The sequence below is a fragment of the Coturnix japonica genome, chromosome 1, assembly GCF_001577835.2.
Source record: "Coturnix japonica isolate 7356 chromosome 1, Coturnix japonica 2.1, whole genome shotgun sequence".
NCBI lineage: Eukaryota > Metazoa > Chordata > Aves > Galliformes > Phasianidae > Coturnix > Coturnix japonica.
In genome coordinates this window covers 169,251,639-169,276,362 of record NC_029516.1, presented here as the reverse complement: position 1 = coordinate 169,276,362, position 24,724 = coordinate 169,251,639, and the positions used below count along the sequence as shown (strand labels likewise).

General features: G+C 37.9%; 1 protein-coding gene across 28 annotated transcripts in view; it reads left to right on the top strand.

Moving 5' to 3' along the window:
- DLG2 (discs large MAGUK scaffold protein 2) overlaps positions 1–24,724 on the top strand; it is a 964,547-nt gene that overhangs the window by 927,152 nt on the left and 12,671 nt on the right. For 20 of the 28 annotated variants that reach the window (XM_032442247.1, XM_032442245.1, XM_032442250.1 and 17 more), the window contains 4 exons: positions 12,613–12,712; positions 16,733–16,774; positions 23,424–23,474; positions 23,961–24,062. In XM_032442247.1, coding sequence (XP_032298138.1) covers positions 12,613–12,712; positions 16,733–16,774; positions 23,424–23,474; positions 23,961–24,062 — 295 coding nt within the window. Of the gene's footprint in view, positions 1–12,612; positions 12,713–13,673; positions 13,720–16,732; positions 16,775–23,423; positions 23,475–23,960; positions 24,063–24,724 lie in introns of all 28 variants that reach the window. The other 8 variants (XM_032442255.1, XM_032442257.1, XM_032442243.1 and 5 more) reach the window with 3 other exon arrangements.

The window sequence follows — 24,724 nt, the reverse complement described above, 5'->3', positions numbered from 1 at the left end:
CCTGTATCAACTTATCGCCTTTTTTCTAATGATCATATATGTTTCTTGTTCCAGAGAAGTATTGAACTATCTTGAAGCAAAACATTTCAGTAAAACTTAAGTAAAACACAGGGATCTGTTTTTATACCATGTGCCATTTCATTTTACCCCTTACGTGGACAGTGACTCCAGAATATTTTCTTATGGATGAATACCCAATTTCAGGTCCCAACTGAATAAATTTCATGCAGGTTTTCTAGGCAGGTGTCCACCTAGCAAAATAGCTCAGCAGGATGTTCCAGCAGGGAAGAAGTGCCTGCCCACAAAGGGCCCTTCTCCATCCATCCAGTGTTTTCCCAGTAGGTCTGGGCTCTGAACCACAACATTGTACCATCCATATCCATTAGTTTTTCCCATTCAGTTAGCTTGTTATCTGTAGTGCTTTTCATATTCCAGTCAGACACCTATATTACACTCACCCTGCTCTTTCAGACACCACTGAATATATTTATTGTGACAGACAGAACCTTGATCATATTTAATAATGTTTCTTATGAGAAGATTCTGTTTACAGATCCCACAACCCTGCCTGTAATGTAAAGCCACCCTCTGGCTTTGTTGTCATTTCAGTAACAGTGTATTAAGGCCTGAAAGAGAGAATCTAAACTCAGCTGAGATAACAAATTCAGTACTGTGGTGTAAGTAAAACCCTCTGCACACACAGTGAACCTTTCTTCCAAATGTCAGAAGCTACTTCAAGTACTGGAAGACTTCAATTAAGTCCCTCTGGAGCCTTCTCTTCTCCAAGCTAAACAAGTCCAACCCCCCAGCTTGCCTTCATAGGGGAGGTACACTAGTTCTCTGATCATCTTCATGGCCATCTTCTGGACCCACCCCAACAGCTCTACATCTGACTGAGAAAGAGTAGTTAGAATCATAGAAACTCTTGAGTTGGAAGGGACCTCTAAAATTAATCTAGTCAAACTCCCCTGCAATGAACAGGGACACCTACAGCTTGATCAACTTGCTCATACCCCGTCCAGCCTGACCTCGAATGTCTCCAGGGATGAGGCATCCACCCCTTCTCTGGACAACCTGTTCCAGTGCCTCAACACTCTTATTGTAAAAAAACTTTTCCCTTGTATACAGTCTAAATCTCATCCCTTTTAGTTGGAAACCACTTTCCCTTCTCTTGTCTCAGCAAACTCTGCTAAAGAGTCTGTTTCATTCTTTCTTACACCCCTTTTTTAGATACTGGCCACTAAGTTCCTCCAAGAAGTCCAAAAATTGTATGCACTCACACATATGTATATTTTCCTTATAAATACCTGCCCAGTTGCTACTCATTTGAGTTTCTGAATAACCCTCTGTCAGCAGCTGAGTTAGTGATAGGAGAAATGCTGAACTGACAAAAGCATTTCTGTGCACACTGGTGTGCATTTGTACATCTGAATGTGCATGAAAAAGAAGGGGGGGGGGGAGTCTCCACTTTTTTTTTTTTTCCTCCTCTAAATTTGATAGTCAGAAAATAGCAGCAGATAATGAGTAAGAGATGATGGACATGACAAACACTGAAAGGTGTGGGATCACAGGTTAAGAGATTTAACAAGAAAAGGAGAAGTTGAACACAAATGAAGTATACACCTACTCTCAAGGATGATTTGAAGGAGGGTTACTGAAGGTGGCGTGGGCACTGATGCACAATTAAATAATCTTTATTCCCAGTCTCAGCCCAATTTATCCCTCCTTACCAATCCAGCCTGACTCCTTTTGTTTCTTTTCATTGGGAATGGCTGCCTGTGGGGTGCTCTTCAAAGACATTTGGGCACTCTTACAGGAATAGATGCTCAGTTCAGATAAAAATTGGTCTCCAACTGATATTCCAACCATTGCTTAGGAAAATGGAGCTGTGATCTACTGCAATTGGAGGTATGTATGCCTGAGAGCAATGTGCCTAGCAGTAATCCATTTGTGTGCTAGCCTGCACAGTCCAACACTTTTCTGTCTTTTCTAGCATGCCACTACTGTAGTTTTTGAAGGGCAGTCAGTGAATAATGCATCTCCAACACTGCTGTTCTATTTCTATACTTACTACTATTTTTTAAAGTGTTGTACTAAAGAGGGCAGGGTGAGTTGCAGTCAGATCTCAGGCACCCGGGACAGCAAACAGAGGACACAATCCTGGATACAACAAAAGTCTGCAACCAGCACAGTCCCAGGGCACGAACATCAAATCTGCTGGCAACAACTCAGGTTGCTCCGCAGTCCTGCTGTTCTCAGAAAGAATATGGTGACAAGTTGCATTCAAAATCAAGCCTAGACCCCAAGTCAGCAATGCAAGGTGGAATGAGCACAGAATAATCTACAGCATAAGCAAGGCAAGCAACAGGGTCTGTGGGAATTGGACATCGTTGTCCTGCAGATACACATCCTGCTGATGTTATCACAGAGGAGATCACAGAAATCCAGGATTCTGCACTTTGCTATGCCCTGTGGCTTCAGTTTACACCTTAGTTTGGTCCAAATTTTTCAACTAGCCTTTGTTATCATTTAGAACAGCATTTCCTAGCAGAAGGCTTTGTGTTACATCTTTCTTGTAAGGCTTATTCTGTCAATTCTGACTAATTTTGGTTATTTGAAATGAGATGTCCAACTTTGCTGTGTAATTAAATTTTAGTTTAAGTTTTCCATTCCATAGTGCCACTTCCACTGGCAGCATCAACTGGTTTTGCTTTCTCTTTTGCTTCCATTACATCATATTTCTAAACTGCTGGAGATAAAGAGCTTTCCCATTAAATGCAGGAGAAAATCTGACCTGAGCCCTGGTATGTTCTTTTTGCTAAGGACTACTATATTGCTTCAGCTGTGTTATATTTTTAACATACAGATATAAAATGTAATTAAAAGATATATATAAATTTAGTCCCCAGCTTGAAGACAAAGTGAAACTTTAGTTTAGTCCCTTATTAAAAAATATATATTTAAAAAAAGAGTATTTTCACAGTGAGCTGGTCTGACTCCCAACAGCTTTTTAGCATTCCTAATAACATCTAGCATGCAGAATAGTACACAGCGTGACCCTGGCTGTATAAACAAAATGAGTCTTCAATAATACTCTATCAAACACATTGCAGTTTTCCAAAAACAAAATGTTTTATTGTCTCAGTGCCAAACAATTATTGGACACCTACTGGCATTAGAAATAATTTACTTAGAGTAATAATTTCTAGCAAAAATATGCTTCCATTAGGCATTTGTTTATAAGCTTCTGGAAATTGCATGAAGGAGCAGATGCATAGAAGGGTTGTAATATTCTAGCTTGGCTTTTACCCATCAAACAATTTTACCTGTTCGTCTAGAAAGCCTGGAATACAGCACTCTACAGCAATACTGCTTACATATGATGTTGGAACAATTATGTAAACATTGTAAAAATTAGATTATTTTTTTTTTTGTCTGCTAAGTTGGTATTTCTCCACCTAAAAAATCCCAAAATGGAGAACTCACTCTTTTTTTGTTGTACAGAGCAGCAGCCTACCATTACTTTTATAGACATGAATTGTGCACTGTCTGCAGTGAGCCTTTGCCATAGGCACCTACAGTGTACATGTCCCAAGTCAGACTCTAGGGATCCCATTTCTGTGAGCCTTAGCTGGATGCACTTTCTGAAAACACGCAGCAGCCATTACAGTGCACAGTGAGACAGAGTTGCAAGTCTTTATCCATTTTATCTTTATCAGATGCCAGAATCTAAAATTTAACAACAACATTGCCATATGCAGACAGCACAGTTTCAAAGCTAACAAAATTTAATGTTTGTATCTTAAAATAAGCTTTGAAAATCAGTCATGTCACAAATTTTCTATCTCCATTACTAATTGACATAAAATCTTTAAAAAAACATTGCCACTGCAATATTTTACTTTAGCTGTTACTCTTCTACAAACATTCAAGAATGTCTCCTCTGTGATAAAATGGAAATTAATGACAAGAATTGAAAAGTCCTGTGAAGCCGTGTTTCAAGAATTCCTCATTCAATACATAAGACCTATAAGCAGATCTTTATGTGAAGTCAAAAAAAGCTGACAAAAATTATTAGGAAATTCCTTGGCAGAGATACCTCTTACACAAAGTTTGTTGGTCTTACACAAAGTTCAGTAGGTCTGAAGCCACTACCCAGAATGTTGTGTGGAACTGCCCAATGCTGGGAGGAGGATTAAGTTACTCTTCTCTCTGTTTCTCTGATGCTCTCTTTCTTACAACCTTCACTGCATTGTCTTTCATTGCACAGTCTCAGAAATGTACATAGCAGTGGGAGACGTGGGATAGTCAGATCTCAGCACCATTCCTACCACTGCAACCCATATCTTTGAGAAGGCTTCTTCTCTTCATGGGAAAGGGAAGTGGGGGCTCATTGGTCTCACTGCATGTTTCAAACATTTTCACCCCCTCCACAGTCCTGTCTTTCATTTCATGGCACCTGGTGCCAGGCAGTGGACTCTGCATATCTATTTTGACTTGAGTCCATATTATTGGGCTGGTCTGATTGTTCCCCTGCAGCAAAATGCACCTTACTCAGCATTGCTGCAAGGGACAGTAGAAATACTGCTGTCTTCAGCACCCAATTCACTCATGTGCTGAAGTCACCAAATGGAATTTAGTTAATACAATGCACAGCCAGGAGAATTTAACTGTACAGTGTCTCGTTGCTCCAGGATATCTTGATTCACTTAGCAAAGACACGTAACAATTTAATAATAGTGCCTGTTGGGACTTGGTCAAATAATGCCTGTTGGATCTATTGACGAAAGTAAGGGAAAACATTTGAGTCCTCAGTTTTTCTTTTATGCCACTATAGCACTGTTATAGCACTATAGCAGGCAACTGGAATGCCTTAAAGAATCTGTGGGGCTTTTGTTAATTGATGGAACAGGACTAAAAACTGTGGAAAATACTGTCAGGTCAAATTTGTTTTCCATATTAAAAAAATATATTAAAAACAAAAAAAACAAAAAAAACAATAAAAAGAACTATTTTGCATTTTATTGAGAAAAACAAAACCTAAATATATGAAATATATAAGCATAACAGAATAGATCTCAAATTGATCTTAAATGTCCCTTCCAGTCCAAATCATTCTATGATTCTATGATAATCAAATGTGATAAATAATGGTTTTGGGGGTTGAATTTGATCCAGATGAACGTTCAAGAATATTGGTGCCAATTTCTTGAGTCGAAGAAAACACTGGTGGTAATTTCTGCTCTTGATGGGCTGTTTAAATATATGAATCTCATAGCTTTTTGGCCTGATAATTGTGTTGAGTTTATATGTGAGATAATACATCTTCTTAGGCAGTCATAAGGTTAGGAACAAGACTATCAACTGGAATTTTCCTTGCCATTACAAGTCTATGCCATCCCTGCTGAGGTAAGAGGAAAGTGAAAAAATTGCTGAGGTAAAGAAACATACTGTAATATTTAAATTGGACACAGATTAATATAAGAGGGTGAAGATTTGCTAGCACAGGTAAAATGTCTAAGTTTACGGCTGAGAGTTAATTGCTTTTCTTCTAAGTTTTTCCAGCAGAAATTTATGCTGACTTTAAATTCATGCATGTGTTATTTTTATCACTTGTTGTCTAATGCCCTGAATCAAGCGGTAGGTGATTTGCATCTGTGTAAAGGTAATTCCGCGGTTATTTGACTGTTCAGAAAAGCAGCTTTAGTGATTGGGGGAAAAAAATAAAAAGATGTACAGCATTGTCAATAGCTATCATTAAATAATTAGAAAAAGAACAAACTTTTCTTTCAGCAAGATTAGGCACAGAGCTCTAGATGAGTGGAGTCAAATGTTAGAAGTCATTAAGATGACAGTCTCTGTATTTCACTTCTTTATTTCTGGCTCACTCAATTCAAGGCATTCTGTGATGATTGACTTTGTGACTCACAGGCCACGTTTGGAAGGTTACAGGAACACAGGAACTGCCAAACTGGGTCAAATCCAAAGTCCATCTGATCTGATATCCTGTCTGTGAAGACTGGCAGTATGAGGTGCGTGGTTGGAAGACATAGGAACAGCATTTCTTACACAAACCTTGCACCAGTCCCTCAGAGTAACTTCTTGCTTCTCTGTGCCTTTAATTATTTGTTTTGTAGTTGTTTGAGCTGTAAGGCCTAAGTACACAAATGTTTTAAATGAGAGCCATCAGCCATCAGATATGATTCACAGTCTCCTGAGCCAGATCTTTGCCATCATTCAGTCCACTGTAGCAGTGATCATTCTTCCTTTTAACTCAAAAAAGCTGTTCCAAAGATAAGTCCTCTCTGATTGTCTTTCAGTGAGCAGTTTGAAGGCATGTAGGAATTCTAAATCTTTCTCCATTAGTTTTTAACAAAAGAAAATGTAATAAAGGTATTTATGAAGTACATTTTTATTTAATGTATAGAAATGTTTTATGTAGTAGTTTATACTTGCAGAAATGCACTGTACATGATTACTGAATCATAGAATCATAGAATTCATTAGGCTGGATGGGCCCTTAAAGGCTACTCTGTTCCTACCCTTGCCATGTGTTGGTTGAAGTCCTGCAGGGTGCACTGTGGGAAGCTCTGGGCCTCAGCAGGATATCAGGTGGCCCCAGAAACTTGCCAAGTCCATACCAACACTCAGTTGATCTTTGAGGATTTTTCATCTACATCACTTTTGCATGAAGGGCGCTGAGCAAAGTTGGCATGAGCCAAGATTTATAGCTTGGGCAGTGCAGCAGCTCTAACTTTGGCTAAGAAAATAAATAAAAGAGTAGGGGAAGAATTAGGACATTGCCAAGCATCAAATGCACTAACTGCAGAGACTTTATACTGCCCATATGACTGCAGTGAGCCAGGCTGGGTGAAAGCCCATACTCCATCACAAGGTGCTGGAGCCAGCAGAGACTTAGTGTCTGGAACTTTTCCCTCCAGCCTCCTTTTCTAGTCATTCCACATAGTACTTAAGGTTTGTAGATCTGTTTTAAATGTGAAAAATGATCTCAAGTTTTCCACTTCTCTTGGGGCAGATTATTCTACACTCAAATTGATTTTACTGTCAAAGAACTTTGCCCTTTCTTATTTTCAGATTATTAATTTCAGTGTTGTTGCTTGAACATATTCTTTGCACACTCTCTGTGTACAACCTTCAGGCTCTTGTACATGACCTTGCCTGTCATGTATGCAGGCTTTCTATGTTGGTGTTTTGTTCCTGCCAACAACTATGCAATATAAATTAGCACAGATGAGCTCTCCATTTTGAATGCATTTTCAACCTTGCACAGTTAAAAACATGTTTGCAGAAATGGAAATACTGTTTTTACATACTTTCATGATAGTCTACTAGTGTTTTCATTCCCCTGGTAGTCAGTGTTGTTTTTAACCTTTGTTTTGGTAGCAATTAAAATTCAGTTGCTGGCTAACAAGAGACATTAAGTCAGTGTTAAGAAAGATTAGTAAAATTTTGTATTTATGAATATTCAACAGTGCTACCCTTGCCTTTTGAAGTTAGACAGCGTGGAGTATTTAATCAGGCTTGTACTTTTCCATTCCGAATTCCCAAGATACATATCTCCCTGCAGCTACACAGGGAAGCTGAGCATGCAGAGGTATCTTCATCTTCTGACACAAAGTTTGTTCTCACTTAGAATCACAGAATCATAGAGTCATAGAATCATAGAATCTCATGGGTTGGAGGGGACCTCAAAGATCATCTAATAGTCTCACAGGCAGGGTTGCCAAACACTAAATTAGGCACCGGATCAGGCTGACAGAGCCCCATTTGACCTGGACTTGAACACCCCTAAGAAAAGGGCATCCAGAGCTTCTCTGATCAATTGTCAAAACAGGTCATGGTGCAAACATGTCTTTATGTCAGGCATTTTTATTTGCAATCACTTGCAAAGTCTACAAAAATTTATAGGTGAGTTTATCAGAATGGAGACATCTTTCTCCCTACAAGTGATAGACACGGAGAAGTTGACTTAGGTTTCTTGCCAACATATAATTGCATGGTGAGACCAATAGATGTCTTAAGGAATATCCTGTGTGAAAACTGTACATTTAGGCTCACTGTAAAAACAGGGAGCTGATATTGTGTATTGGAAAGGACAAGTGACACTGAATATATGTTTCATCACAAACTTTTCCTTCTGGTATCAGTGTATTTAGTGGTACTGTGAGAGATATCAGTTCATGAAGATTCATCAGTGCTTCAGTGAATTCATCAGTGCTTCATCAGTAAATTAATGCCAGTGCTGTTCAAACAAAGAAAAGGAATGTTCCTATCATGAAAAGTGTGCTTAAAACACATAGAGGAAAGGACTGTAGTCAGTGATAGATCATGTAGATTTTTGTAGAATGCCGTATAAATGAGGGCTTTTCATTTCAGTTATACCAAAATAGCCTATATTGAGAAAATAAAAGATAAAAGTAGATGAGAAGCAGTAAAATGAATGAACATTCTCACCTGTACTCTGTTTACAAGAATTTTACAGCCAGTGCTCTGGAACAGTCATCCTTCAGGTGATCTCCTAACACTGGTTCACAGCTCATGAGTGGGGATTAGCACTGGTTGAATGAAATAGCAAAATAAAGGATTCCCAGTGTATTTCAATGGCTTTTAGAGCACAGAACTGCTTTTGAGAGGAGTTCTTTTTCCAACATATTATACTGTTCTGCAAAACACAAAGAGAACAATCTTTATCAAGAACATAGATGCATGAACATAGTATGGGCTGGATCAGCTGCATGGGGAATATCTAGAAAGAGCTGAAATAAACAACAGAATGGTTGACTATTGCAGTTTGCTACACCCATCGTATTACAGATGCACTATTCTTTGAGATGTTTACCTCTATAAAGCAAATTCTGAAATTGGATTGTTCCATTTTACATAAAAATTTCCTGTTTAAACACATTATTATCTGATGAGTAATATTTGTATGGCTGCTGCCCTAAGAGAAAAACACGTAGAATACAAAAATATTGACCAAAAAAAAAAAAAAAGAAAGAAAAAAAGAAAGAAAAAAGTTCCAAATGGAGTTCTTAAGAACAAGAAACACCCAGTGTCTTAATGTCTGTCATTACCAGAGAGAGTTGTGTGTGTAAATCAGACCTATATAAATGGCATCATGGGATATTTGGCTAAGGAAGAGTGCAGACTGAATATTTTTCAGAGTACAGCCGTGTGCCTTAAGTAGTGTCAGAATAAGAATGTAAGCTATGATGTTGGTGAAAGCTTCTCACCCCTTCCTTTTTCTGCAAAAAGACTTTTTTCATCACAGTTCAAGTGCTGTGAACAATGACCTCCCTGTTCAGTTGTCAAACAGCACTTGAAAATGTCATCTGCTTTTTTTTATTGCCTATATAAAGTACCTACTAATGCCAGTTCCTGGGTTGTGGGTGGGCTGTGTGAACTGATGGCAGTGAGGTATAAAAGCTGTCTATTGTACAGGTTTTCACTGCAACTGAAATACCCCAGTTATTTGCCGCCACAGAATGTTACAATATTCATGCAAAGAAATTGCGATTTGCACAGGAATTCATTTTCAGGCACTTTCAGTGACATTCAGAAAGTCTGCCTGCATAAATGTTGTTGGATCAAGCCTGAGCTTTGTATCACAATTTCAATTCCAGTTGTGCGCAACTTCTATATCAGGCTGAGAGATGTAGACAAATACTGCTCTCATTTATCTTGTACTTCAGCAGTGTAAGGAGACCCTAATGAAAACTGGCCTCAGAATAGTTAACTCAAAGATTCCATTTCATAGAAATAAAACCTCTTAAATGCATGCATTTGATTATTGCTGTTTAACCCTACTGCCATTCTTCACGTCTTAAAAAGAAAATACACATCCATGTGATGCACGTGGTTTATGATGGTGCTGATCTCCATTCTTCCACCAACAAACCAAAATCTGTGTCTAAAAGAGTATGTCTGAGAAAAACACAGTTTTATTCCATATGTCTCCCTATTCTCCACCAACCTCGCTATCTCTCTACTTTACACGGGTTCTGCAAGGACATTCTGATGGATGTCTGTAGGATTTCATATCCTTGAGGTGGAGGCAATCAGACTGATTTAAATCCTATTATATTGTATGTAAAACAAAACTAAGACTCCCTGTTTTGCTTTCTTGTGAAAAGCATGAACTCAATTTACAGTACAATAAGTGTTCAGTAAGCCCACTCAGTTAAAACTAAAGATTAATTATTTCAATAGGTTTCCTATACCAGACTCAGTTTAGTCTATTATCATATTTTAATATGGTTATTCTCTGGTAGTATATGTGACAATTAACACAAATATACACACTGATTAATCTGTAAAAACATTTACACAGGCATAAGCTTGTTTGCTTATGGATATTAGTAAGCAGTTTTGGACGTAACAGTCACCTGCTATGAATTGCCAGGTCTTGTTTGTCCAAATCAAAGTGGAACAATATCTTATTTAAAAAAACAACCCAACTGCACAGGGAAAATAAAGTTTATAAATCTCTATGGGATGTCTGTTTAATTTGGAATAATCTGCTGGGTCATGCATAACCTTTAAAAGCAATATATGCTCTTCCAATGCAAATGTACTTTCTGAAGCTTTTGCTACTGTTGGGGGAAAAAAATGGAGTGAGAATATGTAAAAGTGGTTATTTATTATAGAATCTCTGTGAAACAGCATATTTACATGTCCCTTTGATAACATTCTCTTTAATTCCAAAGTGAAATGTCATTTGGTAGTGAAGGGGTTTTCACTTTAAAACCACTTTGTTTTCTGAGGTGTTATTATGTATCTGTGTTTCTTTTTTTCCTTTTTAAGCACAAAGCCTTATACTATATAGTATATAAAGCTTAGATGAAGCGTGTCAAACAACATTTTCACAACTTCAGAAATGTTAACATGCTGCATTCTTTTCTTTGGAAAAAATAAAAGAAATGGTCACAGAAAACACATTTTAATTTAATTACATCCTTTAGGTCATTAATGTGATATAATATGCATGTCAGTCCTCTTTTCATCCACAGATTACTTTGACCCTTCATACCCATTACTTTTAATGCTGGCTTTCTTTCATGTTTGCTTTGTTTTGAAATTGCATGCAGTCTGGATTATTTGTGCATGACCTCCACGTTAATTTCACATTTAATGTTTACATACTCAGAGATTCTCATGGATCATTTACTTTACATGTGCATTTTTTCCTTTGTTTTTGGTTACTGAACTTTAAATATGCTTGAAATGTAAAAGTGGCATGAAACTTTTGTGACACAAGTAAACAACTGATTTAATTGAGCTTGGCAGTACCTAACTTGACATCTTTCAGAAATACACATTTTAAATCACATTTTGTGCTGTTCATAACAAAACTTAAGAAAATAAGATAATATTCTAGAACCCTAATAAATCTGTTCAATTTCAGATCTGGAGTCAAATACTTGCTATATTTTCATTTGAGGAACCACAAAAACATAAGATTTTTTTCCTCAAATGAGCTGAGAAGTTCTCTGCTGTCCTGGAGGTGACCACATGCTAAATCACAAGTCTGAGCTTTGCCCACATACTGTCCAGGAAACAGCACAGGACATTGTCTGATGTACAGCACAGACCAGCTAAGCACTATCTACAACTCAGCATAAGTGCCCTCTGGAAGCACCATCTTTACTCAGTTGACTACACAAGGACCTTGATTCCTCATTTTGCACCTGAAATAGGTGTCCCAAGTAGGTGTATCCTATTTTTACACAGTACCGCACAGTAAACCCTTGCAGCTGTCTATAAAGGCAAGTTTCTGTCATGTTAAAATAAATAAAATTTCATATTAATAATTCCCCTTTTGAAGATACATACTGCTCAGTACACAATGAAATACTGCTTATCAGTAGAATTTCATCTTTAAAGCACTTAAAACTAAAAGCATATCGAGAGGAACCCACTAAATTAATATAGATGTATAGCACAAAGTGATGTGAATTTTCTTAAGTGATCAAAAAAAGACATTAAAACATATGTAAGAAGTTAATTGTACAAGTAAAGCATTATGAAGTCCACAACAGTTACGATATAGAACATATATAATTTTAATTGGCACAGAGCTGAATCCACACACCTACCAGAAGAAAATCAAAGGCTTCCTCTTTCCTCTTTGCAGCTTTTTCAGACAGTTAATTATTTTTGTGCATAGTCTGCTATCATTAAAGATGAGTGGCTCGATCTCAAAGCATGCTGAGCCATCTGTGGCCCTTTATCTGAGCAAGCCAAACACGATAGATAGATGATAGATAGATAGATAGATAGATAGATAGATAGATAGATAGATAGATAGATAGATAGATAGATAGACAGACAGATAGATAGACAGACAGATAGATAAGGAGCTGAAGTCTGTAGTTTGAGGCTTCTGTCATTAAATCAACCCAGTCTCTAGGGGTTCTGCCTTCAGCTTGTACACATCACCACAACCACCTGCAATTCTTTCCAGACACTTGTTTTGGACTGATTTGAGTCACTACAGTTCTCTCCACTTTTACAAACTAGTTGTTTTGTCAGCATGAGTGTGACAACAATTAGACGTCCCTGTTTTTGCCCCATGCCTTTTCTCCTTCACAGTCATTCAATGACAAGCGTAAAAAGAACTTCATCTTTTCACGAAAATTCCCATTCTACAAGAGCAAGGAGCAGAGTGAGCAGGAAACAAGTGATCCAGAACGTAAGTAACCTCTTGGAGACGATGTCACATGCAGCACAAAAAATGGGTGACACGCATGATACCAGTATCCCACACATCTAGGCAAATACATGTCATAGGCAGGCAGGCGAGGTATTACTACTGTGACCAATGTGTGACTGCAACTTGGATCCAGCTGGTCCTTCCTTCCTTGGAAACATCATTTTCTGAAGAATGAAACAGTGACCTTAAATTTTGGAAGAGCATTTCTTCACTTTCTTTTTTTTTAAAAAAAAAAAAAAAGAAAAAAAAAAAGAAAAAAAAAAAGTGGCTCCTCAGCATCATTGTGGCACCTGACCTAAACCCAAATTTGGCTCTGATTAAATATTCTTAGATCAAAACTGGCTCAAAATTATGCAAAAATGATTTCTTTTAGAATATTGAACTAATTTTTTCTTAACCCTCTGCTCTGATCTCTTTTTTGTTGTTGTTTCTTTGCCTCGGACATTCTCCAAGTTGATTGCCATGGACAGCTTCACTCAAAGTTCAATAGTTAAATGAAGCATCCACGCTAACAACTTGAATAAGCAAATCAGACCTTGGGATGTGTACCTCTCCAAGCACCTACTGCTTGCATTAACTCTTTGTCTGAACAACCGGCGTTATTACAAACAAAATGCTGGCTCTGAGCCCAAAGAATTCACATTTTTCCTTAGTAATTCTCTCCTTCCGAATTTATGTGTTGAGGACCGTTTCTGGGACTTTATTTATTGTATTGTTCCTTCTTTGTCACAACTACAAAGCCATGTAGAATGGTCACTGCCTCTTTCATTGGCTGCATTCCCATAGAATATGGGTTTAAAGAGAGAAAAAGCAGGGATCCAGATTGCTCAATCAACATGGTCAGTCATGGTAGTATCCATTTCAACTCCACTGACTTCTTCCTTCCTCTTCTGCGGCTGTTCTTCCTTTCTCATTGCTCTCTCTGGGGACTTCCGTGCAGGACATCCCCGGATTAGGTGACGACGGTTATGGAACAAAGACTCTGAGTAAGTTCCCAGGAATGGTCACTGTAAATCTTTTTGTTTTGTTTTGTTTTGGCTTCTGTTCCTTCTCTGAGGACCCTCCACTCCTAGCATGCACAAGATAGAGTTTTATTTGTTACCCAGCTGTGAATGCATTAAAAATGTTTCAATTGTTTTGTTCTGCATGACGATATTAAATAACATACAGTGTATCAAGCAGACACTTTCACTTCTTTTGTAATAACACCTTTTGTTTCTGACAGTATGTTATTGTTCTCATCATGGCAGTTCCGTAGAGTAGCATACCTAGAACTTGTTTTGCTGCTAGAATTTACTTCTCAGCAACAATCTTTCCCTCTCCATCAAAAGGAAAACTTAATCATTTCAGCCTGATCACATCCTGAGGAAATCAATAGAAAATTGTTTTCTGCTGTTGCTTCTGCATTTTCAGCTTTTTGCATGGGAGTGTTTGTTACTTTGCTGGATTTTGGATTAGCGTTTGTTATTAATGGAAGAAGTCATTTCCAGGCCAGAAGATACGCCTCCTCCCAAACTGAATTTGGACCCATTTCTCTATTACCAACCTATTCCCTGTCATGAAACCTTAATCAGTTTCTTTTTCTGACGCAGTAATCCTGTCTCATGACTTGGCATTGCAGAACGTGTCATGTGTCAGATAAACATTTGGGAACAATTTTGCTTCCTTGAAAGTCAGACAGAAAAATTGTAGAGAATGAATACTCGATAGAAACGGCTATGTTATATCCAGACCTAAATAATTTAAGCAAAATGGCACTTGCATGTGTTTGATTGCTTCTTTCTTCAGTTCTTATTCTTCTTCTTTAGTGCCAAGTAATTGAAGTAAAATGTATGTGGATGTTGACACTGCATCACCTACTGTTTTGTGTATATGCTTTTTAATTACAGGAATGCATAATTTTGCAGGTTTCTAATTTGTTTTTAAGGGTCATTTTAATGGTTTTATTTTAATCCATACAGCACCTTGCCATTTAAAGATGAAAGCTTCATCTCTTATTAGAGGAACAGTTCTACAAGACCAATTTTCAATATCGCTGCCACCGGAATTTTAACCATTTTGTTACTTCAAGTAAAGTGCTATTGTTGTTTGCTAGGAACAAATGCAGATCATCCAGTGCCTAAAAAAACGTAAATGCATCTGATTTCACAGAATCACAGAATCATAGGGGTTGGAAGGGACCTCTAGAGATCATCGAGTCCAACCCCCCTGCCAAAGCAGTTTCCCTACAATTTGATCAACCCTCCTGCATATCTGTGTCCTTACAAAGACATATCTCTGTAATGTTCAGCCATCTGAAAGGAGATAACTAAATCTGCAAATTGCTAGGAGAAAAGTGGCACAAAGGTATTGTTCAGGGACTAGTTTCATCTTTTAATACTACACCTAGCTTTTAATTACTGTCACATGTGTAGACATTTCAGCCCCATTCAAATTTCACTAATATTAAACTACAATATAATTGTTACTTTAATAATTACTAAGGAGGATATTTGTTCTTGTTTAACAAAACCTTCAAGGCCTTGGATAACATCATGGTTGGAGGCAGCAGTTGTTAACTTTCTATGAAATGCCCAAGACCCAACACAGTTTTGTTCAAAACATGAGCCTGATATTTTGAAGCTTCAGTCCAAGACCAAAGTTTGTCAATTATAATTTTTATTAGATATCAGTCTCTCCCATTCCTGCTGCTACATCAGCCCTGCCATTACAGCACAGTGAACCCCAGCTATGAGGCGTGCCTGTGGGGGAAAGCAGCATCTCACAGTGGCCTTGATGCAGTTCCCATACTCGTCCTCCTTGTGGCCTACTCTGGGTTCATCCCAGCGGATTATTGACTTTTAGGAGTTTTCTTCTTTAACCAAGAACATGAGGAAGTTGCAGGTGGTGGCTGCAAGTCATCAACATCCTAATCTGCACAGTGGATTAATGACAGTTAGATACATTTTGGCTTCTGGTGATTGTCAGTATGTGAGTTATTTTTGCTCATTGTCCATTTGACAATCTGCATCTCATTCCACTTAACCCAAGGTTGCTTCTCACTATATAACCATTGTAATGTTTATTTTTAAATGCTCTGATCCAGGTCAAATCTTTCAAGTGAGTTTCAAATGAACTTTTACCTGCAAAGTCATCAGCATTTCTACCAGAGATGCTATTAAAACAACCATTAAATGTGGTTCTGCAGACCTCTTGGAGACCACTAAGTATGATCTGACTGGAGGCACTCAGCCTGCTGATGACAATTTAGAAACAATCACTTCTCATGATATAGACTGCACCTTTCTAACACCAACCTTGTCAAACCAGTAGTCTATGCCACGATAATTCTTCCATCCCTGATCACATATCTAGACTAGTCTGAAAAAGATTTTTGTACTCCGGCTCAAATTCTGAGTTAAATGTTGTCTGGGAAAACATTTCTTCTATTTTTTAATATATTTATTTTTACAATTTACATTGGCTTTTTCTTTTCTTTTTTTTTTCTTTTTTTTCTCCTTTTGGACAGATTAAGAGATTGTTGCAATAGTTGATATCAAAACCCTTTTCACATTAATTTGTTAACCCCACGGAATAGTAGGAAGTGATTAATGCTGAGGTCAGAACTCAAGGTTTAGAAGAATATGAGCAGAAACTTGGGTTTCACGAAATTCGTCATTCACTGAGATGCAGGTGCACCATACAGTATTTTAAAATTAATTTATCTGAGATGGCATTAACTATCTTACCAAGAAATAACACAGCCTTGCTATAATGTGTATTAATGGCTTTTCCATATTGTATATCACTAGATGTGTATAGTCTCTTTCTGAAATACCTCAAGAGAGAAAGCTTTCATTTTAACAGTGTAAATTATCTAAGACCTGCAGGTGATGTCACTGTATAGTTTTTATTTCCTCTCTGCACAACTACCTTTGCATGGCTGCGGCAGTTCTTTTGTGTTTCTGCGGCTCTGTGGTGCTTGGTTATGTTCTTTAATTTGCTGTACTGTTCTTGCAGAACATGTTTCTTCTAATGCCAGCGATAGTGAAAGTAGCTACAGTAAGTTACTGCTTTCATTAGAGTCTTTTTACTTTGCATTGCTTGCTGTTTGTTTCTGTTATTTTGGTTCTCTTCTTGCTATTCTTTTGTTAATGTTGAGATAAATGGTTGGAGCAAATGGCTTGGAATTCAAATTTACAACCAACTCTTAAAGTACAAAGCTATAAAAGAAAACTGGCAGCCTTTATAAGAACAGGGAGTAAGGTTTGCTATTTGGAGTGTATTCTGGGTTATAAAATCAAATTCGGATTTGGGTAGTCTTTCAAAATCAGAATTATTTGATTAAGTGAAAGGAAGTTGTTTATTTCAGAAGGAAGAGGGATAATTCCTTGATGACCTTTTAAAAGTAAAATTGCTCAATATCTGTGGTCAAAATTGCAAAAGATCTTTACGGTGTCACAATTTTTATTAACATTTTTGCACATCCGCATGAACAACAAATAAATGGCCCTAAAAACTCTTTTGAGTCTTTAGTTTTGTCAGTGCAGGTTTTCTAATGCATAACAAAGTCTTCAAAGAACTTTGAGACAAATAGACCTTCATCCCTTAGGCACTGCCACTAAATGGAGTGGGCTTCCTCTAAGTGATGGTCCCAACCTTGTAACCAAATCTGATTGGAATTACAGAACTACTGTCAAATAGCTTAGAGATAGACTGTAAATTGTGGAAAATTATCTAGAAGTGCTGAAAAGAACAAAACAAACAAACAAACAAACAAAAAAAAGTCGTTAAAATAGATTAATGGAAATGTAATAAAAGATAATAATAGAGAGAGATTGATCACTGAATTACCCAGTTGTTTAATTTTCTCAAGCCATTTGCTTAGCAAATCAAGTTTTCCACCAGTCACTCAGCACTTGCGCTAAGTACCTGCATACATTCAGGTAATCATTGGTATCATAACTCGTACTTTGTAGAGTGCATAGCAGTTGAGCTCTGTTAATAAACATTGGTTTGTATCAGTAAAACAGCTAACCTTATTCAATTCAGAAATGGTAAATTAGTTTGTATTCTCTTGTATTGCAAATATTTATTTGGAAAGCAATTGCCAGAGTCACAAGAAAACAGTACACACGTTTGAACTGCTGAGAACCAGTTCTGAGCCACATTATTTATTCTGTGTCCTTTACTGAGAGGGAAGAAGGATTTTATGTTCTACATATAATGTGCTCTTTCACCAGATTGATTTCACAATCAAAACAGAATCAATAAATACATTTTCAAAAGTTTTTATGAGTTGAATCTTTCCCATATGTGTTTATTTGAGGGTGAGTATGTAAATGCCCAAGGAACCCATGTTGGTGTCTTAACACGTTCCATGCCAGATCTCCCAAACATGAGAACTAAGATGGGAACCCAGGTCAACATCTTGGAAAGGTCCACATATGCATCATAATGGCTGGGACTCATATTGCTGGGGTGTCCAAAAACTGCTTCCTGGCATAGGAAATGCAGAGAGGGCCTCCTTTTCTGCTCAGGGCAAAGCTCTGACATTCAGAAGCAAAGGAAGCGAAGCTTGCTTTATGCCAAGTGAATGTGGCTTTAAAATTCAGGAACTGATGCCCAAAAAGCCTGATTTTATTTGCTAATGATTCATTGGTGGGTGCTGACATGACACTTGAAGCCACGACCTTGGGCAGTCAGCAATTTTAGACACCAGCTTTTGGAAATGGCTGTTTTAGATGGCTACAATGACATGTCAGCTCTAGATTGACCCTGTGTTTCATTACTGTGTAGTCATGGAATATGGGCATGCCTTTTGTGGAGACCCAGCGCTCCTAAATCCAGATAGTTACTGTCTGAATCTCTAGGTCAGCCTATGTTAGCAGCACATCCCATCAAACAGCTCACTGCAGCAAATCCCCTCTAGAAAAGCTATGACTCAGGATAAGAATCAGAAAACAGAGGAAAACAAGTGAGGGGCAGCCAGAGAGAGCAGCTGGCCAACTGTGAGGATGTGGAGGTAAGAATGATGGGGTCTGCCATGAAACAGTTGACTGCAGATGTAACTTTGTGAAACACCTGAGAAAGGACACTGCTCAGTAGAAGTCTATCCTTATTCCCCCAAATGGGAAACATAGTTATCATAACTAGTCTGTGAACATTTACATCCCAAAGACATAGTCCTCACTGCCTTATAATTAATTTTTAATGAAAGAAAAATAATAGGTACTCAGTGATGGAATGAGGCAGTATGCAGAGCACCCTTTTTTCCTTTGGTTTCCCAAGGAAATGAGCAGGAGGGAAAAGGGGCTGCCTGTCAAATGGATTTCTGAATTGTGAGAAATCAGCAGTTCACACCTTGGCCAATATAAAGAAAAGTGTGTGAGAAATAACTGGCAAGTGGCACGTTTTCCTGCAGACATTCATATTTGTCCATGTAAAAACAGTCCAGTTGTAGTTCAGATTGTTCTGCATTGTTTCTCATGGGTCTCTTGCAATTGCTTCAACATGTTTCTCTAACTATTACTTATCATGATGAGCATCTAGTGAAAAGTAGCTAGTGTTAAAACCTGTATTACTTTGTTGTTCCTTGAACCATTCCAATTCAGGGGTACAGCTGCACAAGGTGACATAGAAGGATTCTGAGAGCTGACCAGGCTGTGCTCTGTACAGTTATTAACAGAAGGTTTACAAACTGACTGGGATTTCTCTGGGAGCTATTCTGATGAATTCTTATTTATTTAGACAAATATATTGCTTAATATCTGAGTATTTGGCTGAAGTATTCCATTGCATATGTGTTGGTTTTGGAGGCTAAAAATTAAAGTCTTCATTTTTTATTTCAAAATAATAATAAAATTGTAATCTCTTGTATGTGGTCTCAGGAGAAAATTCTTAGACCACACCTTAGCAACAAGGCTGCTGCGGATAGTAAATGTGATTTCTACTGTCAGCTCTGGGTTTGTAAGGAGAAAAAGAGCTAAAGCCAGCAGTGAGATTCCCTTGACCAATTTGTATCCCCAAAACACAGCCATCACCTTTTCAGTTTTTGCACTAGATTCAATCTGAAGTTAATGGAGACACAGCACATCTGGAAAAAGATTTGTTTTGTCTCGAAGCAGATAGCTAAACCAGACTAGCAGAATGTTCTAATCATGCCCATGCCATGTAGGCTGCATGGCACTCACCACTGTCCTTGTCATGCAGGAAGGTGAGGTGGCAGCCTCTCCAAATCCCAGCTGATAATTTTTTTATCCCAACAGGTAACCCATTAACTTTGGGGAGAACCACAAACACATTTGACATCAGAATCTGGCCATTTATAAAAGATTTTAAAGTGCTTTTGAACCAGGAACAATTTCTAGCCTGAGCTACAAGGGGCAGCTGCAGATGTTGCTATGTCAGGCAGGCTGTGCAAATGTGAAGACTGTAACCATGTTAGTTGATTTACAGCTTCTCTTAGCAGAAAAATCAAGTATTCAGAGTGGTATATAAAATCCTGATCTAGCAGAAAGTTTTCCTTCTTAAGTACATATGAAGCCAACTTTGACTTAATCGTGAACCAGCTAATTAAACAACGATTAGAAGTTTAGTCTGAGATCTGCAACTTGAAGAGTTCTAATTTTCTATTTCAAACCAAGCTTGAAAGGATGTATTTTTTACCATGGACTCATCATTTTTTATTTTCCAAGATATTATTTTCATAATGAACATAACTTTTATGTTATACTGACAAAGCGAAAAACCTCCAGAAATTTTTATCACAGTAAACTAGATTTAAGAAGGCTTTGTTTATTTCTTTTCTTTCCTAATGTTGTCTTTTCTTGTCTTTTTGACTTACGGAATTTTACTGAACAAAGGATCGTGCCAAAATCCTACAGATTTTTTTTTTCTTTTTTCCTTTTTTGCCCTTGTCTGATACATTTTGCAACAATTTTCCAGATCAGTATAACAAACCTGTGCTAATTAAGCCCTTAATGTGAGTGGCAAATGAGGCTTACTCAAAACCCGTGCCCTGCTGAACTTCACGCTGCGTCACACCTCAAAACCATCATGAGGTTATGGCAGTCATCTGATTATTGATTGATTCTAGAGCTCTTCATTATTCTTAACTCTTTGTGCAGTACCAGTTGAGAAGAGATCGCTAAAGACCACCAACTGGTACTATTAACATGCATATCAGACCCTGAAAAACTTGTGGTAGTGCTTGAAAGGATTTTATTCACATGGAAACTTGAGCTTCCTGAGCTTTTTTTCCAGAAAATCCAAGAAGTGGAAACAGTGATTTCCACCATGCTCACACCACATGTGACTCTGAAGCTCAGTGCTGAAGAGCCCTCGCTCAGGAAGATGACTATGTTTAAGCCCCTGAGCATCGCAGTTTGCCTTTAAGTTTCTCCTTGTTTGCTTCAACCCTCTCCACTGACTTAGGCTTCTGGGCTATTTGAGGGAGTTGGAGTAATTTCATTGCCTTCAGTCTGCCACAGTTTCACAAGACTTCTGTCAAATGACAAGTTCATTTGTATCCATAGCCCAAATCATTTTGATAGATACTCATCCTAAAATCTAAAATAGGATCAGATGACTCAAGTCTTAGAATAAGCACTTGCCTATTTGTAGGCACCCACTGAGTCTAAAGAGTATCTAAGGACTAGCTCGGACGTAAACACTCACATTATGGCTTTCTGCAATGATCTAAATGAATCCCTCATGCCATTGAAACAAGTAGTCTCAAGTTTAAGACCATATGTGCAAACAAGATCCCCTCCACATGCTTAGTACACAATGGCTTCAACAGACAACCCAAGACTGACATTCTCAGGTTGTTTAAAGCTTAGCATTGGCTCCTGAGGGCTGGAAGCATCCTTGTTCAGATGAGGAGTGAAACTCTTCATCTCCAAAGAACTTGGATATCCTTATTGCTATATCACACAACAATTCTCAAAGTAACTTGAGGGAAAATAATAAATTTGATGCAAGAAATGTGGTAAGAATTCAATATTTTTAACCTTGCAAAGAATCAAAGTTAAGCAATTAATTACAGTACCAAACACTCACAAAATGGAACAGAATTCATTATCCACATTCCTCATACGTTACACTGCCTTATCCTTAAAAGCCAGACTCTTTCTTTTATTAAAAATCAAGCTTTCTCCTCAGTAGTTTCTGCTTGGAATTGGTCCTGTCTATTCTCCCTCTCTCCTTACCCAGTAGCATTTTCTTAATTTGCCTTTTTTTCATCATGCCTAATTAAATTCTTTTTACTTGGGAGGTTTTCCTACACATTTCTCAAAGCTGTCTTGGTAACATAACAGGAACAATTCTCTCTGAACATATAAGATTCAGGGAGTGAGAGTCAGTTTTAAGTCTAAACCACCAAAATCATAGAGTTATGGAATCATAGAGTGACTTAGGTGACCATCCAGTTCCAACCCCAACTGTGGGCTGTGGTTGCCACCCACTGGATCAGGCTGCCCATGGCTCATCCAACCTGGCCTTTGTATCTTCTAACGAAGTAGACATTGCATTCTAATGAAGACTCGTTAATATAGTGGAACTTCAAGAATGTCCTGAATATCAGTCAGAAAGCCTCAGTGTGAGCTGTACACCCTCTAAATCCTACTTATGCCATCAACCAGACATCATGCAGCACTCTTGATGTGGATATGCACTATTTGCTTTAACAGAAGCCCATCAGAATAATGTCATAAAGACTCACATATACAAGCAAATGATATGAAGGTAATTCTATCTTTTTTGTAAAGCCCAGATACCGTGACGACAATCTTTCTTCCATAGTATCTGAATTAGATGCAAAATCACAAGTGTGGTTTTCTCAAAGGTAAACCCTGAGCTGGGTAAAAATAAAATCAGAATATTAAGATATGGTAAGCCAAAGTCATATTTTGAACATGCCAGAGCCCTTATGTCATGCAAAGCATGTGACAGTCACCCAGAAAGAGAGATCTGCAGGAATTACTCAGTTGATTGAAGAATCCTTCCAGGTCTCCTTTTATGCTCTTATGGAGGGCAGAGATGTATTAGAGTTGCACACCCACACCCAAGTCCTGGTCACTGTTTCACCACTTGAGTCTTGTTCTTTACATTGATTCCCTACATGTCACAATGAGGAAACACAACAGACCTAACAGTGGAGAGAATAAGGCATAAAATACAATGTTTTTGTGATATTTGTGTTCAGATAAAGCAAAAGGGTCAGAAAACAGCTCAGAGCTAGATTCTGGGCTGTAAATAAACTAGACTAAGGAGCTTATGCACAGGAGGATGATCAGCCAAAATGTGCTTATTCTGAAGGTAAAAACGTTACAGTTTGTGTAGCTAGTAGATTTGCCCTGCAGCATCATGTTAGTGCTGTAGCAATTGGTGAACAAAAGAATTTCATCTGAAATTTCTATCCTTATAAACAGCCTTGTCATTAAATGAGGCCTTATTGCCTCCTCTATTCTGGACCACTGAAGAAACCCAGGGTCAGAGAACAGAGTTGAAATACATGGCACAAGTCAAAGGAGAAGGGAAAAAAGACAATCTCTGCAGCTTGAAGTTTTTAAAGGTTTTGGAATGGTTCAGGTGAGCTCGTTACAGAGAAGTGTAGAACCTGATCTGCCTGTGTGAAGCATTTTATCAAGCTTCGGTACATGAAGTGTCGCGTGTCAGCTTCAAACTGTTCTCTTTCTTCTCTCATCAGGAGGCCAAGAAGACTGCATCCTTTCTTATGAACCTGTCACAAGACAGGAAAGTAAGTTCTGACTGCTTTGCTGTCACTGTTCCTTATATTTTTTATTTTATTTCTGGGGGCCAGCAGAGCAGTAAGCCTTGTCCCTGTGGTTCCTTCTTGGCCTCTATTGCATACATAAGAAATGATGTAAGGTTATCCTAGCTTTCCTGTGATTCCTGATGTTTCCAGGACTCTATGCAGAGTGTTCCTATGGCCTTTCATAATGTCATTTGTGTATACCATCACTGAGCTCTGCTAAATGGGTAGCATTAATTCCATTTTCCTTAGCCACATCAATAGAAAAACAATCCATCAAAAGGTAGACCTAGACTTCACATAGAATCATAGAATCATTAAGGTTGGAAAAGACCATTGAGATCATCTAATCCAGCCATCAATTCACAACTTGATACTTAAAGACAGCAACTCTGGTTATGCAGCTTTGGGAATATTTACCATTATTTCCAGTAACACAATCAAAATGTGCCTCTCTTTTTTGTTTGCCAGTTAATTACACCAGACCAGTTATTATTCTGGGTCCTATGAAAGATCGGATCAATGATGACTTGATATCGGAATTCCCTGATAAGTTTGGGTCGTGTGTACCACGTAAGTACAATTTTATTCTTTGTTGCAGTCATTCATTAAGCAAATTGTGATGAAGACAGCATCTGTGAACATTATGTAGCCTCAATGTCTTCCTCGTAGTGAGGAGCCCAAAACTGAACACAGTATTCAAGATGCAGACTCACCAGAACTGAGTGTATGTTGGATCGTTAGAGCTTGTTCAGTGTTCACGGCAGATCCTGATTGCAGTTTTGTTTCTTTATAAACTGTTGTCTGTACAAACACCCCAGCTAAAATCTTCTGGGAGGTGAAATCAGAATCAGCCTTATAATTAAGGTTAAATTAAATTAACGAGGTTGTCATTCATTTTTATCACTGCGATAGGTCTGGATTTATAATCTGCGGTGTGTTTGGTTTTTTTATTTGAGGTTTGGTTATGACTATGATGAGATAAAGTGAAATTCTGGCAAATGCTCATTTTGTGTTAGCATAAGTGTATTACTGAATGGAGGTAAGCATTAGTAGATATTACTATAAAATGACAGCCTCATTGTCATAAATCCATTAAAAAAAAAAATTAGTAGCCAAAAAGTACTCCCAGATGTGGAGCACCTCCACTAATGGCACTGTCCACTGCTAATGTTAATTAATGCATTTTTGCATGAATTGTTTTTACAGACTTCTTGATCCCCTATCTTTGTTTC